The 19692-nt window shown below is 33.3% G+C and overlaps 1 protein-coding gene across 1 annotated transcript; it reads right to left on the bottom strand.

Moving 5' to 3' along the window:
- Positions 1-73: 73 nt before the first annotated feature.
- LOC142626191 (phosphoinositide phosphatase SAC7-like) lies at positions 74-9999 on the bottom strand. The gene is made up of 21 exons (XM_075799987.1): positions 9850-9999; positions 9308-9473; positions 8783-8860; positions 7921-8048; positions 7744-7835; positions 7367-7424; positions 7065-7121; positions 6947-6979; positions 6735-6816; positions 5404-5510; positions 4167-4253; positions 3998-4075; positions 3836-3906; positions 3634-3732; positions 3109-3208; positions 2597-2705; positions 2378-2450; positions 1832-1925; positions 1238-1333; positions 695-761; positions 74-468 (listed from the first exon to the last, which is right to left on the bottom strand). Exons 2-21 carry the CDS (start codon positions 9453-9455, stop codon positions 341-343), a joined length of 1785 nt encoding a protein of 594 aa, XP_075656102.1. The 5' UTR covers positions 9456-9473; positions 9850-9999; the 3' UTR covers positions 74-340.
- Positions 10000-19692: the final 9693 nt, after the last annotated feature.

Raw genomic sequence — 19692 nt, 5'->3', positions numbered from 1 at the left:
TGTAGTAACTCAAACTATCAACTTTTACTGAACACATTACAAGCATGGGAGCGACAGAGGAACCTCTCCAACATTACAAGAATGGGAGCTTTCATCTTTCACTAACAAAATTAGAAACAACGATGTCCACAAGGAAAATCAATTATACAAATAAAAGAATAATAATGACAACAAGACAAATAGAATACAAAAATTGCTTAAATTATATCCCAAAAACTTACAGATATAACCAACCAGGAATTCATAGCTACACTTAACTACAAAATCGTGTGAATGAATAAATATTAGTTAGCAGAAAGATTAAAATTTCACACAAAATTGGAATCAGTCAGACCCAGAATCAACGAGGCTTGTGCAGACGAGGCCGGTTGCAGAAAATCCTGCCATTGGCCCTCACAAATGCCGCTAAAGCTACACTCAAGCCTGCCCACATAAACGAAAAGAAAAAGTGCCGAAGATCGTATTGACCTGTGGAAAAGAAAAATGAAACATCATCATCCAAAAAACAAAATTTTCCCACATTAGCAAAAATAATGTCTTTTAGACTTGCACTCCAACAAAGGATGCTCTATATGGTTCTTTACAAGCCCCCTCAAGTAAACAGTAGCACATAATAATACTTTAAATTAATGCATCTGTTTATTCTGAAGTTAGCTACTATTTCTTCTTGTTAAACAAGCAATACTCCACTGACCTTGCCTCAATGACATAGTTGCGAAAAAGAACCCAGTCAAAACCAGTGATAAAGCCAGTGGAAAGGACTGCAAAAAGAAATAATCCAAGGTTAGAGTTTGAGATGTGAAGATAATTACAAGAAATATCTAGAAATCGATAACAAAAATATAAAATTGTTGTTGAGGAAACCAGTTGGATAAGTCTCCGCACCCACTAAAGTCTTAAGAACTGTTTCAAAATGAGCAACAACGAAATCGAGTATACATCTCAATGTGAAATAAAGATCAGAAAGGATGCAGTTAAAGGAATAATTACAAGAAAAGAAATATTTAGAAATAAATTAGGTAGATATTTTATTTTTGTTGAGAAAACTAGTTGGAAACATCCTCCACAAAAACTACAAATTCAAGAACTGATGTATTTAGACTCGGTGGAGAATGAAATAAGATGCACATCCAAGTGTATAAGCAAGCTTTACTAAAAATGTACTAAAATCATTTGTGGCCTAAAAAAAAAATAAAAAAAAATATATATATATTATTGGCATTTGGCTTCTACTCACAGCTACAGCCTCAAGGCCTCCTCCTTTTTGAGATGGGGGAGTCATATCTCGACCGACAGAAACAATATAATGCCCTTGAAGGAGATCAATTGCGTCCTTCAGATGTTCAAAAACAAGAGAACAGAAAGTCAGTTTAGTTTCTGATAATGTTGCAGAAAGAAATCACAATCTCTTCACATAAAGGATGTACAATGTGACCATACATAGCTTGACAAAAATTGAGATCTTGCACAAATTACAAGGCAAATTATCAAATGAAAAGGACGGCACAACAGAAAGCAAATCACCGCTTCAACTCTTACATATCGAATTATGTAAATGCACATAGAAACAAAGCATGCTATAAGAAATGAAAATCATTCAACTGATCAGGACATAGTTCAAGTGTTCAACAAAGTCTCAATGCAAAAGATAGCAACAGACCACCAAATTTCTGGGGTCAAGTTTTTTTTTTTACGTCGCTAGGGGTTTTTCTGTGTGTGTGTGTGTGGGCGGGGGGTTTGATAACAAACATAAAAAGTTTGATGATAGCTTACAATTTCTAGAACTCCATTTGAGTATCTATAATTTGAACAAAGAAAGAAACATACTAACCTGTTTTGCTCCATCACAAAAGTTATTCAAATAATAGCGTGCAAGGGCATTCCATCCGTCCTTAAGGATCCCTTGGATTGTCCGCTGGCCATATCTATAATCCAACCAAACAGAACCAATTTATTGTACAGGGGAAAGAAAAAAAATTCCATGCTACACATTAGTGCCATTATCCTTGTATTCATATAGATATCATCATCTTTATGATGACAGTAGGGCATGTAGTTTTAGTCAGAATGATGTATCCAAGGAAATTATTCAACCAAAAGTATGAAATATTGCAAAGGTGCAAAACATAAAAGAAGAAATAATACACTTGCATCAAAATGCTCCATTCAATGAAATACAGCAATTAAAGGTTTGCCATTTCATACAAATATTTGCAGATAAACTCATATTCAGCTTAGAAAATCAAAATTTATCCACCTTCCAATCAGAAAATACTAGAAAGACTTTTTCATCCATGAGCTTCAATAAACCAACAATGGAAGAGCACATAGACATGAATGTAAAAATAAGTTTCAGAGTAGATCCATGGAAAAGTACCTGACAAAATCTCCTTTCAAAGCATGAGTGCCAGAATACTGAAGGCTTATCTCATCCCCATGATTAGCCCACACTGAAGATACAAAAACAGGTATAAGTAAAATCCAGACTTCACATAGTAGGAGAACCATGGAAAATATGATTAGGAAAGTAGAAAATAACCACAAGTAATATAATAGCCAACATCATACTATGTGACAGAAAAATTGAAGTACTCACAGACTTTAAAGCTATCATCAAACTTTGGATGTGAGCTGATAGTTTCTTCAGCACCAAAAACACCAAGCCTTCTAAGTTGGTACTCCAACACTTTTCGGCCTATCATGCTCTGCAACCATATCTTAGAACATTTACTCTTGTATAATTAATTTAAAAATTAATGGTTAACAAAGAAAACCACAGGATAGTTTTTTTTTCCAATATATTCAAAACTTGAAAGAGAATCAGTAGAATGACAACTAGAAAAACTCAAGGATAAGGGAAGTGCATGCCTCACCTGCAATTTGAAAAACTTGAAGTAGAAAAAGACACAAAACACTGATGATGACTTACAAATTTTTTTCCTAAATTTCAAGAATATTATTCTGGGATAAAGATTAGAGTTTTAATTACTAATTTCTTAGATCTCCCTTTGCAGTAAACATAAGTCATAGTCTACATATGCAAATTTCAGCAGAGGCATAATTGTATGAGCTGTTTAGCTGTTTTCTATGTGATTGATGTTAACCTACCTGGGTAACATTTGTACGGTCTAAGCAATCAATACAATTTGTCCGCACAACTCCAAGTTGCTCCTTCATTTTCTCACCCTTTTCATTCAACAAAAGGTACCTTAAAATTGAAAACAAGCAAGCAACTCAGGAAATGAATTACACACTTATTTGGACCACGTGTTGGGCACATAAATTGAGTCATGGAAAATGCTTCTTCACAAATTTTCATGAGAGAATCTAGTAGATAACTGAAAAAGTATATCTCAAAAAAACAACCCATGAAAGCATGACATGCCAATGTTATTGTACTGTTTTGTTTTTAGTCATTGCAACTCTAAAAACACAAAAAGGAAGATAACAAAGCACAAATGATTAATGTTAATGTCAGTATGTCAACTACACATTTTACATAACAAGGACACTCCAGTTTATGAGTCCTTATAATTAAACCAAATGCCTCATAGCTCTACAATGAAGCAACATAAACGAATAGATCTAAAAAGGCCAAGTTATGTATATGTTACCATAGGAAAGAAACCATACCCGTTTCTCTCGATGAAATCTGAAATTTGCTCATAAAGGATTGAGAGGCGCTCAAAATGAAGATGCCCGCAAATATGATGAAAATCGAAGTGCAGATATCTACAATGTTAAGTAGGTCTCAGCATGAGATCAAACAAAACGATATATACATCAAATGCACACAGTTTTATATTTTTCTAATGTTAGTACCAAGAATTTTTACCTTACGTCATCACTGACAACATGCTGCATTGCACCTGCAAATTTTTCACTTAAGCGTCCTTCACCTCCATGCTGAAAAGTGACAAAGGTAGCATAAGAATAAATAGCTTAAATAGTTACACTCTACACATGCACAAATTTACACATGGGGAAAATTTTGTACCTTGTTGACAAGATCAACAGCGAAAACAGCCCCATATTTTTTTCTTAAATCCAGGAAATGTCGCTCAACTACTCGAGGCTGTATACAGTACAGCATAGTCAAAAACAAGTAGAAAGCATTCATTTGCAATCTAACAATGCCATAAATGAACAAATAATACAACACTCACAGCTTCCTCAAGTTTAACAATCTGGAACTTCGGCTTATATGTCAAATCTACAATTTGCTCCCAAAGCAATGGAATTGACCCCCGAACCTGTTAAAGGCAATATAAGGGCATATAAGATTAGACAACTCAGATGTAACAAGCAAGCATAATACGCTACCGATTCTGCTATAATACTTTCAAGCAAGCATAATACGCTACCGATTCTGCTATAATACTTTCAACCATTTACTTATAAAAAGATATCCTAAATATTCTTTCTGTCAGATTACTGGTAAGCCTTCCCACACACCCTGATTTTGGCTGTTTAAACGTTGATGTTCATTATAAACCACTAAATGACATAAAGCCCTCCTTTTCTCCAAAAATCTGAGAGGACAAGAGTTTACTCTCATGGTCACAAAAACCAGAAAAAACTTTGGGTGAGTTCCAGCTCTATTCTGAGCACCTTTAAGTAAAGATATCCATATTTTCATGATCCAAACTCATGCCATCCACTAAAGTAGCAATAATGTGTCATAGGAGAAATTTTAACAGGTGATCATTTCATATCAAGGAAGGGGGTAATCACAATATCTCATGATGAGTGTTAACTTCAAGTCAGCTTAAATTTAAATTAGCTAAGTATTTTCATTCCACTGGGAAATAGTCAGGGGCTCACTGCTTTTTCCAAAAGCACATAAGCTATTTCATTTGAAAGTGGGAAACAAATTCAAGCATCTCTTTTCACTCTGCTTCTTTTCACAATCTGAAAGTGAAGAAACTAAATGTTTTTCCAAAACCTTGTAGAGATCACCAAGACATTGTTAAAAGGAAACAAATTCAACCACTTGCTTGTAAAGACAGTAACTGGTAATTTTGGAGGGATTCAGTTCTTTATACATATCGAGAATGCAGCATCCCTCAATTTATTGGCAAATTACTAATATCTTTTTCACATTGATTGTCAAATGTACATCTTGAATGTGTTACTTCTTTTTTATGGTCTTAAAAATTTTGTTCTGTACTCTTTATTATACTGCCTACAATTTTGTCCTTTTAATGATTTAAAAAATAATTATTATACTGCCTACAATACTAAGCCACAAGATCCACTCTTAACATTCACAAAATATGATATCCACAGTGCTTTTGTCAAATATCATTTACTCTTTATGTTTAGCATTTAGGATTTAGGACTGTACATTTGTAATGATATTTGTATAAACAACAAAAAACTAAAAAGTATATAAAACATTACCTGAACAAATGATGCTGTAAATCCATTAAATTGCATAATTTGCTCAGATTCCACAAAATTAGCAACATACCCATCGGAATCAGCTCCTCTTCTCCACATCCGAGTGCCTTGTAAGGAATGCAACTATTATTTATTATACTAGCGAGGATATAAGGCCAATACTTAATGCCACTTTGAAAGAGGAAACAATATAATGCATTTTACTCTGCATTGATGAGAATATGGCTAGGTGCTCCTGAAACTTCATTAGCACGTGGTCACTTTTTAATCATGCTATCAGTCAGCAAGCATGTGCTAAGTTGTTAGCACTCAGCACGTAAATTTTTCTCGTTAGAGACCTCTTTGGATAGTAGATCATTTCATATGGCATCAAAGCATATGTCAAGAATGGAAGCATCTGTCTCTCAAATTGTTTGTGACAGATCTTTTTATAGTTTCTATTATGATGGAAATTTGGTCATTGCCCATGTAATGTTCTTCAAAATGTTCGCAGGGTCAAATTAAGTGCATGGTTATAAAATTGTAAAATGCATTAAACATGCCCCTCTCTTGTCAAAAATGGTTAGTTACTGATACAATTGCTAGATTGGCATTGATTTAGAAATGACCTATTTTTGGATAAGTAATTTACCAATGATCTTAAAATTAAAGCTTTAAAAATGATCCAACTATCAAAACCTCTTGATGTATAATAGACCCTACCAGACCCTCACATATATTTTATCCCAGTTCCTATTAGAACTAATATGATCCTCTATCAGTTAGTTGCAGCAAATGGTGCATTTGGAGGGAAAGGAATGCAAGGAACTTTGAAGGGTGTGAGAGGGCGATTCTAGATCTCAGACTGCACTTTCTAAGAACTCTGTTTGAATGGTTGGTGTTGAGAAGTTTCTCCTTCTCAAAGCTATTAAAGTTTATTGATCATTGTACTTTTAAAGCTTAGCTGTGATGTACATTTAATACACTTCCTGTGTACTTGTTGCATTCTAGTATTTTCTTTTTTTTTGATGATGTGGAACCTCACCAGGGCAGAAGCCCTTTGGACCCACCCCTGGGGAGTAAACTAGGGTGCATCCTAGTGTTTTCTAATAAAACTAATTACTTATCAAAAAGTTAGTTGCTGCAAGTGAATAGTATTGGTATAATGGTGAAAAAATTAATAATTAATGTTGATAAACTTATTAAATCAGTAGGAATTACTAATTTCCTGGAGTTCTTCTGTATAGAATATAGTACTGAACTAGTCTTTGTGAAAACAGTAATGATAACCATAAATGAACAGACCGAGATACATATTAACAAAATTAAAAGGTAATATGGGCTTTGAATACCATTTCTCCTTGTACATCTCCTCGCAACCAGAGTAACATCAATAACATCTTTCCCAATGGCTGCTTGAAAGTTATTAAAGCTTGATGAACAGTTAAGGAAAAACTTGAAATAGAAAGAATCAACCAGCATTTATATGAGCCACTAAACTATAAATGTACACTCTCATGTGACACAATCAAAAAACTGAATCCAACAATGAGATAAGGATATTCCCTTGGACAACAGGTAGTATGTACGGATCAAGCTGCGCATAGGGAACCATATAAATGTTAGCAGTTAGTAAAGTATACGTGTAAAAGGACTGACAACAACTTTGGCATCAACCTGACCTTGTTATCTATGAGCACTTCCAACATATAGTTGTTCCATAGAAATCGAGGTTCTGCCTGTAGCAAAACAATTAGTGACATTAGCAAAATCCCCATTTACTAAAAATCTAAAAGTACAAAGAAACAGCAATGAAGCTAGAACATAATGATGACAGAGATTGAAAATCATCATTCAGACATAATTGTAGGCAGAACCTACATAAGAAATCTACCTTCTCACTTCAGATCTAGCATATACTAATATCTTAAAGATAAAATCAAAAAACAAAAGAAAAGCAACTACTTCTAAGATCAAGGCTTACTTGTCTCCAAAGAGGAAGCAATTTAGACTCATCACCCAGATCATTTAATCGCTGTGCGCTGCAGCACCCCCAAAAAAAATCATATTTTGTGTGAAGGCCATCAGTTGCAACAGTTGTGAACATAAATAAAATTTAGTGTCTCCATCAGTTACAAATACAATTTTCTGTGTTGTAAGATTAATCCCTAAGTGTGAATAAATCTAAGAATTGACCTTATGTGCAAAGGCCAAATAAAGAAGTATTAAAAAACTTTCTTTTTGGGAAGGGGAGGGGGGCCAGCTCTTTGCTGCCAATCCACTTTAGGTAGGAACATCTGTTTGTTTCCCAGCCACAATAAAGAATGGACAAATGCCACGAAAGCGGAAAAAAATGCTGACCTCAATGTTAAATTGGTTTCATACGAGAAGTACAGACCAGAAGTCTTCTCTGCAATATTTAGCAGCCCAGAAAACTCAGTCTCCATCTTTTTCTGCGAGGAAGTTCATATAACAATTACAGAATTGAAATCAAATTCCATCCATATAAGACAAATAAACATTAAGGCAATAACTTACCTGCTCTGCAGAGGAATTTTCAAGAGAATGATTACAGGGAAAAATCTTCAGGGATGAAACTTTAAAGATAGGATGCCCCAAGTAAGATCCAACACATTCATGCTCTGTTATAACTATTAAATACGAACCTAAAAGCATAGAAGAATATTAAAAAATCAACATAATCAAACAAGCTGCAACTCCAGTGCAATAATTATATTAGAACAAGAAACTAGATGCTTTCATATACATTTGATTTAATCTTTCCTTCTTCTGTTTTAGGTTCTATTTACTCCACTGGTCTTACATGGCACCACAATTCTGCCAATCAAATGTGTCATATCCCCAACAGTCAGGAATCATGTTTCAATGAGCCTTTATGCATGTTTTTTTGATAAGTCCTTTATGCATGTTTTTGGTTCATCCATCTCTTATTACCAAAAATTTATGCACACTGTAATATGCAATTAATCTTCCCAACCATGAATTACTACCCAACTACCATTTTTAAGAATTAAAAATGAAATAAAACCATATATCAACATCAATAACAATCAATGAACTGAAAACAACTACTGAGAACATAAATAGCCATCAAACATTGTTTGGTGTATAGCACATTTTGGTGAGATAAAAACAAACTGGGTTTGACTTAAGCTGTACCTAAGAAAATAAGATGGCTTAATTTATAAATTAAGCTGCAACAAATGGCACCAATGTTCTATAACCCACTATAGTTAATGTACGATATCATAAATTGAAAAGGGGCAAAAATCTTATGCAAGCAACTAATTAGGGAAAAATGAATTTAAAGTATTAAGTCAAAGTTCTCTATCCTAAAACACACAAGAACATGTTTTGAGCGTTTGAAAAGATGTTTTACCTGCCAACAGTTTTAGCATCCCAACAACACCAAAAATTGGCCGAATTTTAGGAACAGAGCTGGATTCTGGAAGCTCATCTGTAGGGTGATCAAAGAAAGAACCATAAACTAAAATATTCACCATTAACACTCTAAACAACGCACAACTAACAGAAATATAAACTGAGAAATACTAACAATAAGTCTAGAGGCACAAGATTTTTCATTAACTGTTGGCATCTATAATAAAAGGGAGCTCCAAATTTGTTTAGAGCTATCTTCTCCAACCCACTACGTGGCGATTTATAAGACTATCCATGTGTATATTTACACAAGTCACATGACACGTTAAAAATTTCATATGACAAAAACTACAAATAGAATGGTCTCTTCAATCATCACACGGGCCTACTACTAACAACACTTTTTCCTAATAAAAGCAGTGTTAGTAGTAAGCCCATGTAAGAGTGATATCAAAACAAGTTGTGAAAAATAATTGAGTCCCTAACATTACTCGAACATCGATAACAATCATTATCAACTCACCAATCAGACTCATCGAGCCGTCCTTCCGACTAATCAGCAAGGAGGAACCACAAGAGCCATCAGTGGGCTCAACAATATACTGATCCGGAAACTCCCATAGACGCAGACGCGAATATAGCTTTTTACTAGAATCAGCCTTCTCCATCATTATTGAAACCTAAATCCACTTCCAAACAACAACAACAACAACAACAACAAAAATTCAATTGCATAGCCAATTAAATAAATTCAAATTTCCTCTCACCTACACAACAGAAACTGTTTTTTCTTTTTTTTTTCTTTTTTTCATTTCATTTCGTCAAATTCAATTTCATCTCTGATTTCTGCTTGGCAGCCAAGAAATGTTTGAATTCCACTAACAAACAATAATAACAAAATTCAAATGAATTGCTAATTGAATAAATTCAATTTTTCTCGGAGCTCCTAATAACTAACAATCAAATGCAATGCATCTCTGATTTCCTGCTTGGCAGCCAAGAAATCTTATACAATTCCAATAAAAACATATTATTAGCAACCAAACAAAGCCTTAATTACGATACCTGAACGACGAAACCGATCGGAGATCGCACGTGAAAACTTAAACTACTTTCCGTAAAAGGAAAAAACCGAGATCCAAATCGAGATTTGGAAAATGAATGTAAGGAAAGAGGATTTTTTCGCGGAATTTGGATTTCGCTAATAATTTTTTCAATCAGAGCAAGCGCGAATTTTGGCTAAAGTGGTGCTGGGCCCAGCCCAAGCCCAACGAATTTCCCTGCTTCTCGCTCGCACTTGAAGAATCTGTTTTTTTACGCGTGGCATGTTTTTATTCGTTAATGGGGGTTTGTGGGTCCCAATGTATAGTCAATGGAAGATTGTCTTTGTTGAAGGATCTCGACCGTTGGATCTAAATACCTCGTGATCAACTTTGACAGCTCGAATATTATGCCCGAAAAGGAAAATACAGAAAGGCAGAAAATACATGCTATTAAAAGTAGTCCAAAAATTTTTCAAAATTGGTAACTTTGCCGTAAAAGATAAAAAAAATTCATCTACCAAATATATTTAATTCCTGTTGGTTGTAAGTTCATTTTTAGAATTAATCAAGATTGGTAACTTCATTTTGTGTGGTTGTTTTAAAGTTAAAAAATTAAAAATGGATAATTACACTTTACCCGCATGTGGTTTACCTCTAATTTGATGTGCCTACCCGTGATTTAAATTTTGACACTTTGCCCACCCGTGGTTCATTCCGTTTATGCTCCGTAACCCACCTCTAATTTTTCCGTTACTCTAACAAGTTTCATCAAAATATCAAACAAGAAATTAGATCAAACACTCCATCAAACTGAAAACACAGTCATACTGAAAATAGAAATCAGTTTGTAAAATTAAGCTTCCCATGCGATAAATGAATTTCCCTTTCCATTTTACCTTCAATAGATTTCTAGATTGGCCACTCCTCACACACTTCTCTCACACACTCCTCACATACCCCGGAACTCATCCTCAAGCTTACCTTAGCTCCACCCCCACGCACTGACAACGAAGAGACGCAGCTCCACCCCACACTCCGTCGAAGGTTTGACGTCCACCCACACTCCGACGCTAGTCCGGTGAGTTTTCTCCCTTTTCTTCTCTTCTCTCACCTCCGCCCACTTAGAGCTCTACAAGTACCCGATCCACCAAGGCAAAAATCTCCCTCACGCTGGCGAAGCCAATCTATGGGTTTGGGTTTTGATTTGTGGAGGAGGAGCATGACTGATTTGGGTTTGGGTTTTGAGGAGCATGACGTGCAAATTGCAAGTTGGGTTCTAGTGGTGGTCGATCTGAGATTTTGGGTTGTCACGGTGGACATCAGCATGGGGTCGTGGTGCTGTGGGTGGACCTAGGTTCGTGGGGTCGTGGTGCTGTGGGTGGACCTAGGTTCGTGGGGCCGTGGGTGTAGCAGCTCGCCATGGGTCTTGGGATTGAGATCTATGGAGTGTTGATTTGAGTTTAATTTTTTTGGGTTTGAGAAAACCTGAAATATATGTTTGGATTTGAAATTGGGGTTTCAAATATATGCCTGGGTTGAATTCATTTGTTCTTAAGTTCCATTAAAGTTCTCTAAGTTTTTTTTTTTTCCTTTCGTTTTCTTTCAACAGAGAAGTTGATACTGTGATTTTTCTCTCTCTGCATGTTAATTTTCAATGTGTTACTAGCAATTTGTGACTATTTTTTGTGGGCTTAATTTTGAAGCCAATCTGGTATAAACACTGACTCTTTTTTCTTTTTTTTTCATATTTTCGCTAGGGCAATTGTATCTGACTAGTTCATTGCTCTGTAAAAATTTGGATCTAAATTTAAATGGTTGTTTGCTTGTGGTTGAGATGATAGGTTCAAATACAAGTTGAATTTCTAAGAAATTGCATAATTTTTTTTACCAATAGCACATTTTGATCTTGTTTTCTCTTGAATTTTTATTTTTTTATGTTTTGGAAGGAGAGAGACATAAAAATAGTGCAAAAATACATATTTACCCTTTTTTTTAACAAATGTAGATAACAGGAGACTAACGGTGGTAACCACGGGTGGGCAAAGTGTCAAAATTTAAGCCACGGGTAGGCACATCAAATTAGAGGCAAACCACAGGTGGGTAAAGTGTAATTATCCCAATTAAAAATTAAAAACAGAATACTCTTGATTTTTAAAAATATTAAGGAAGAATGATAACTTTGCCATAAAAGAGAAAAATCAAGTTATAAACCAAATAAATATAGTATTATTTGGGTTAGGAATTAAACATACAAGGCTTACAACTATTTACTTTCTTTGCTGCTAAAGGCTTTGTAATTGAATTAACACCTCCATATGCACAAAATACTTAAAGGTTTAGGAAGGAAAGTTTCGAACTACGGAAATAGTAGCATATTGTAATTATCTCTCAAAAAAATTATTTCCTTTTCTGTAATTACTTGGCCAAAAGATACTAAAAAAAAAAAAATCTTAGCCTAAAATGTAAAATTATTATGGAATGTGACAAAGCTATGGTCCACAAATAGCAAGCTAGGTGGTTTTTTTTTTTTTTTACTTGAAGATAGAAGCTAGGTTTCTTCTCCAAAAAAAAAAAAAAAAAAAAAAAAAAAAAAGAAGAAGAAGAAGAAGAAGATAGAAGCTTGGTGTAGTTCTCAAAATGCCAAAACTAAGCAACCACATATTGAATAAATTTATTAATTATTTTTATCCTGTGTTTATAACGCATCAATTTAAAATCATAATATATTCGTTATCCATTTGTACTGTTATATGGTTAGTGTTATAAATTTTGTAATAAATTTAACATCACTATTTTAATAAACAAACTAAGTCAAATAAATTATGAGGATCGCGCGGTTAACAAATAAAAATCCTAGTTGATTATTAAACATCACCATTGATTTTTAAAATTAATAAAAACTCATAACTTTGCCAAAGCTAGAGTAATAGCCCACAAACAGTAAACTATGTGTTCTTCTACTAATAAGGAAAATACTAAAATTACTATATATTTGATTACTTATATTTACAACTTGAAATTATAACAATTAGAATTAGTTTGACATCAACACATATTAAAATAAATATCTTATTTGTTTTTACATTTTAAAGTAAACACATCAGTTTTCATGGTCAATATTCGTTAACAAATAGTATCGTTAGTGAATATTAAATAGGTCAAATTTAATGCATTATGGGCTCCACAACTAAAACTTGGACAAGTATTAGTTTTCTTTTAATCCTCCTCTGTCTATCAAACACATGCACCATCGTTGATATCTAAAATTAATGAAAATTTGAAAATATGTGATTTGATTAAAATTGTAATCAATCAAATATATCACTACTATTGGTTGTAACGGGGAGAACTGGCCACAAATATCTATTATCAATTTATGTCGTTAATATCTGTTAATATAGTAAAGTTTGTATAGCCCTAACATCATTGTTTTAATAAACAAACCACGTCGAAATCATTATGATCCACTGTTAAAACTTGGATTATATATATAACTTTGTGTATATGTGATGGTAGGTTAGGCAATAAATAGAAATCCTCGTCAACTATCAAACATCACTATTGATTTTTAGATTAATAAAAAAATTATAAATTTTTCAAAAAAGAGGAAAAAAATATTTTTTTTTAAAAGGTAATCAACCAAATATAACATTTTTATTGGTTGTAATGACAACTACAACCCATAAACAATAATTTTATCTGTTATTCTAGTAAGGAAAATACTTAAGTTGCTACTAAATTTATCACAAGATATATACAAATTGATATGGTAACAATGAAATTGGCATAATATCAACCACCTGTTAACTTTTTTTTTTTTTTTTGGTATTGTGTTTAACTTAATACATCAATTTGTATGGTTAATATTTGTTATCGGTTTGTATTATTAATATTCGTTATCGATTTTTGTTGCTAATATTCATTAATGTAGTAAAATTTGTAATTGTTTAACATCATTGTTAATATATGAGAACTCAATTAAAAAAAAAAATCATGCAACATAAACATTATGCATGCATGATCCACTTTTAACAAAGTGAGCACACTAAAAACTCAATTAAAAGAAACACAAAAAATAAATAAATAATAAATAACACTACTTATTTCTCATGCTCTAAACCATTTTCTTCATCCCCTTCTGCAGGCATGTTGAGATCCAAAACAACACTTCTCTCTCATTTCCCATCGTCTGAAGAACTGTCATCATCCTTCTCTTTTGCAGGCTTGTTGAGATCTAAAACAAGAGCAGTACTAGGACTTTTCTCTTGCGGTTGGTTCAAATCAATCCCCAGTCCTCTCCCGAGTGATGAAGAGGAAGCCTCACTGTCACTGATGGCAATTACACCCTCATTTTTGTCACTATTATCATTCAATCTCTGTAACACGCCTTGAGCCACATTAAGAAGAGTCGTAGCGATTTCTTCTTGAGCTTGAGGACCTATATTGTTAGGGTCTATAATAGGTCCGCTTGCTTTTTGGTCTATATCTCGTAAAGGGTCCCATATTCCAGTTGGAGGAGGAAACACCCCTCTCCAATGACGCCCAGGATGAGATCTCATGTGTCCAAATACAGCCTTCCACGAGCCAAACTGCTTGCTACATACAATACAAATTGGATCGCGTAGTGTTGGAGGATCTACCAACTCCACCTTCCTCTTAGGTTTGTGTACACCACTACTTATTGCACCCAGTTCGTCTCTCTGGCCTCCTTGCTTCTTAGAAGAACCTTCTTGGGGCTCTATAACAATATCAGCAGCATCATCAGTTTCTTGAGCCATAAAAGGTGTAGCAGAAGATGGGTCTCCTTCAATCTCAACGTTAGTCCCTGCTGTGACATTTTCAGCCTCTTGCATGGTGGTGTCATCACTAGCATTTTGAGGCCTATCATGATGGTCTTGTTGGTCGTCAGAGGAGGGCTTGTAGGATGAGGAGTCTTTAGAGTTACTCATGGTGATGGGAAACAAGAAGAGAGAAATTAAAACTGTGTGAGATAAATTGTCTCATATGAGACTTCTCAAGGGGTAGTGTTGGAATATATAGGCACACACAAGTACATAAAAGGAAGTTAAGAGGAATACCGCAACTAATGACTTAATTTTATAGCATTAATAATGGGCATTTGCATTTTCTGATACTATCATACATAAAGTTCATTATTTATATACACAAATCATGCTATATATTATTATAATCATATATATTCAATGTATTTTACCTAAATTATCTTTAAACTATGTATGTTTGGTTAAACTTGTTCTTCATCCTAAGATGGAATGTACAAATTTTTAACACATCACATTATTTAAGTAAATTTGTGTTTTTTACATATGAACAAAATAAGCTAATGAAAATAAGCTAATACAAATTTTTAATTTATGGAACTAATATTGTTGAGTGAGTTGGTAAAAGTATTAGCAATTTGATCTTATAATTACTCCAAAAACTTAAACTTCTCCTCCTTATATTGTAAATCATTCACTAAGAAAGTAATGTCTGGTATTTATGTGCTTAGAGAAATAATGGATCATAGGTTCCTTTGCCAATCTAAGTACCAAGTTGTAATCAATGAAAATAAATGTAGCTGCCTTTTATGTGAGGAGCATATTCTTCATAAAGTTCTTAACAATATTGCATGACAAGAACATTAAATAGCTACTACATTCTTAGATTCACAATTAGAAAGCAAAATAATGGACTATTTATCCACTTAAGATGAGAGACAAACCATTGGGAAAAAAAGTTTAAAACAAAAATTATCATGTCTCATCATCGGAAACACTTTCTTTATCATTATCTAATACAAGCATGTTAGCGCATTCTTATTGGTTTGGCCAAAAATTTCTCTTTATTTTATAATTATAACCTTCTTTTTTGTATTTTATCTAACCATTTTTCAAAACACTCAATCACTCACATCTGCTAATTCTCTATTTTTTACTCTATCTCATTAACTTCATTATATTTTTTTATTATTTCTCTTGACTTATCTCATTCTCTCTCAATCTCTACATTCTCCCCCACAAAATGGTACAACAAAAATAAAGAGACCTAAACTTCAGTAAATCAAAAACAATGAGGGGAAGATCTAAGAATCTAAGTACAGTGTTATTAACAACCAAACCGGCGGTTTTGTAGATGAACCCATGCAAATATATAAGAACATGTTTATAAATAAAATGAAGAAGGAGGAAATGATTAAAAAAAACAAGAAATTCAAAAGAAAATAAGAAGATAAAAGTGAAAAACAGAGACGAGTAGAAACTAGCTGAAATGAGAGAACGTGGTTGGACTGGGGTTGGGGCATTGGCATTGGCATTGGTTAGCGTGGTGGGAATGATTTTGGAGCCGACGACAAAGAGGTTAGACGACAAAGATACTGACACTTCACATTACATGCTATTTGAATCTTGTAGAGCCATTTGAGCATTAAGGACTTCAATGGCGGCTAAAAAACAAGCATTATTAGCAAAAGAAAAGTTGGGAGCTAGGGTGATTAGATGGTTTTTGGGTAAATGATTTGGTTTGTGTTTGAAGGTTTTGAAAAAAGGCAAAGGAAAAAGCTTTTGGTGAGTGTGTTAAGAGTGATATGTTAGGCAAATTGACAAGCAACAAGGGGGGAGTGATATGTAAGTGAAATAGAAAATTTGAGGAAGAAGAAAGGTAGCTTGGGGTTCAAAGAAAAATATGTTAAATTACTTGAGCTAAAATGTCATTCAAATTCGAAGAAGCACTATTGTAAAATTTTATTTTGCCTAATGGGTGCATAAGCCAATGTTGGTGTTTTACGGGTTCATTAGGCAAATTTGGCGGTTTCCACTGTTTTGCATAAGCCAATGTCAATACTCTTAAGGTCCAAAATAGGAGAGGCAAAACATTGATTTTTCTTATGGTTGGTGCAGATGAATACCCCAACCTCTCTAAGGCGAAAAAAGATGGAAGAGCCACCAGTACATGTTGTAACCTAATTACTTTTGTTGTAGCGTTAGTGCCTCTCTCAATATCAGCTGCCACTGCCTCTTTACTTATCCTTAATATGCACGGAGCCTCATTAGGGAAATTTGTATCAATTTATTCGTATGCAATGCCCTTTTGCTTCTCCATTTAGTAATTTTAAAAGGGACTCAACTTTCAATTAAAAAATGAACACCCGGCCCATTGGCTCCTTGCAATTAACACACAAGCAGGGATCTTGGTGATCCAAATAGGCCCTTATTCATCGAAATGAAACCATCCACAAATTGAATTGTTTGCCACGGTGTGAGAAATACAACCTGATGGGATAACAAAATTCCCCCCCCCCCCCCCCACCCACACACACACACACACACACACAATTAGGTCAATGATTCAAACTCAATTAATTAACAATTAGGTCAATGATTCAAACTCAATTAATTAACAATGTCTATTTACATCGGAGTCATCACTTGATTATTTTGGATAAAATCAAGAAAATAGATAAAAGTGAATCTTTTACAATAAGAAATGCCTTATCACTAGAAATATAATTTTACCCTACTTTTTCCAAATTACAATTTAAGAAAATAAATTACATCACCTTATTTCATAATTACAACTTAAGAAAAAATATATATTACATGGAAAATCAGTGACTTTTAACCTTCAATCTTAAGTTGGAGGCTAAGTTACAACATGAGGGTGTGTTAAGCCCCCATCTAATTATGTCATCTTTTAGTCATACTGATAATAGCTTAACTTTGCGTATCTCCGTCATCATTAGCGAGTATTATGACACTTATTTTGTGTTAATTCATGTACTTTATATTTGGAATTGGATTATTGCTTAATGATTAATTTTGTTCTTATAGTTTTTTTTTTTTTTTTTTTTTTGCTTCTTAAAATCAGGTCTATGCATGGATATGCCTTGGATTAATTTTAGTAAACTTTATTAAAACCTCACAAGTTACCAAGAAGGGCACGGCCAAATCTATTTGAAGGACTCAAGTTTGAAATGGAGAAATTTATTAGATACTCCAAAAGTATACTCCATCTATCTCACATGAGAGTGAGCCCCATGGTGGGTGAGACCCATCCTTATGTGAGAAGAAGTGAATATATTCCCGAAGTACCCAATAATAACCCTTAACATGAAAAAATTATACAGTCCTCTAGTGAACCACGTCACTTGTCCATCATTCCATTAAAAAATTTTCACTTGTTTAAAATTGTTGAGCCAATAATTAGTTTCTATTTATAAAAAAAATTAACACAGCAATTTTAAACAGGTGAGAGTCTTTTAGTGGAATGGTAGACTACGTCACTTGTCCACCATAAGAACCTTATAATTTCTCTTAACAAAGACCAAGATCTTCCTATTTAATTTGAGCCTAAAGAAGCAAGCATTTAATGGGAAATTGCATTAAATCCAAATTGGATTTGGATTAGGACTGCAGCTTGCATAGGTCTTATTGTTTTGCAGGTAACTTTTGGCTTAAATATCATATTGAGGCAAAATAAGTTAATTTTTAACGTTGATTAATAGGGCTAAAAAAATTGTATTTTAACAAGGACTTCCAAATTTTGACATTTAAGCAAGGTAAAAGGAGGTGGTCAATTAGAGCCAGGAAATCATTGATTTTTTTTCCCATATAAAAATTATACTTGTAATAGGATTTTTAGAGCTATTTAAGAGTTTATTATGACAACTTTAAATGTACAACGTTGATAGCCTTAATAACAAAATTAAGATACCACAAGTATGCTTAGATTGTATTAACGTAGAATTTTATCTATCTCAAAAAAAAAAAAAAAAAAAGATACCACAGTTGTCCAGCGCATCCTTAGTGTGATAGTCACTCCACAAATATAAGTTTTTGTGAGATGAGAGAGAATAGGGATAAGTGACCGCGGTTCAAGTCTCCAATAAAAAATAAAATAAAAATAATTTAAAAGTTATTTTTTTCAATTTTTAGGATTTATTTGATGTAATGGCTTTGCTAGGAGCCTTTCCTTAACAAGGGTGAAGCCCTAGTACATTATTAGCGATTATTTTTATGTCTTTTTTTATTGATTTATGTTGTTAGAAAAGTTTTTTTTTCTATTTAATTCATTAATTTAACGTAGACTTTGGACGCATTAAACACTTGAAATTCTATAATTGTCTTTACTTTAATAAATTAAATTCACAATATAGTCTTTAGAAAATTAATCAAAATTAATCATTACTAAATCATCCAATGAAGGTCATTCTTCATATATATATTCTGATTTAGTTATAAAATAAAATTGTTAAAACAACCTTTACATGTGTTATGTGTACATGCATTATGTGTAGATCCATAAGGCATAGTTTAAGATATTAATTTTTCCGAAATTTAGTTTATCTTTGAACATGTGTTATGTGTAGAATTGTAGATCCATAAGCTGCAGCGTTTTAAGATATTAATTTTTTCCATAATTTAGATTAGGGTAAAGTTTTAGAATTTAAATTTTATCCCCTGACGTTTGGAAGTGTTCAGATTTTACACTTTGAAGTTTCAGATTTTGAATTTTACTTCCTATATTTTAGGGGAGATTGGATTTTACTCCCTAAAGTTTGAGAATTTTTAGATTTTACACCTTGAAGTTTCAAAATTTGGAGATGTAAAATCCAAACACTCCCAAACTTTAAGAGATAAAATCCAAATTATGAAACGTTAGAGTATAAAATCCAAACACCCCAAATTTTAGAAAGTAAAATCTAAAATTTGAAATTTTAGGATATAAAATTCAAACACCCCCAAACTTTGGAGGTACAATTACCTTTAGTTTATCTTTGCCGACAAAACAACCAACAACTACAAATTCTCTTCTCCTATCCAACAAAGATATTAAATAAATAAATAATTCTCTTCAATTAAATTTT

Source organism: Castanea sativa, chromosome 2 (assembly GCF_040712315.1).
Source record: "Castanea sativa cultivar Marrone di Chiusa Pesio chromosome 2, ASM4071231v1".
NCBI lineage: Eukaryota > Viridiplantae > Streptophyta > Magnoliopsida > Fagales > Fagaceae > Castanea > Castanea sativa.
Note: the sequence above shows the minus strand (reverse complement) of the source record. Positions and strands in the feature narration are given on the sequence as shown.

Coding starts and splice junctions, on each gene's coding strand:
- LOC142626191 (XM_075799987.1), bottom strand. CDS start 9,455: ATGATGGAGAAGGCTGATTCTAGTAAAAAGCTATATTCGCGTCTGCGT. Junction 2,451..2,596: donor TGATGATAGCTTTAAAGTCT/GTGAGTACTTCA, acceptor TTGTATCTTCAG/TGTGGGCTAATCATGGGGAT. Junction 762..1,237: donor GAGGCCTTGAGGCTGTAGCT/GTGAGTAGAAGC, acceptor TTCTTTTTGCAG/TCCTTTCCACTGGCTTTATC.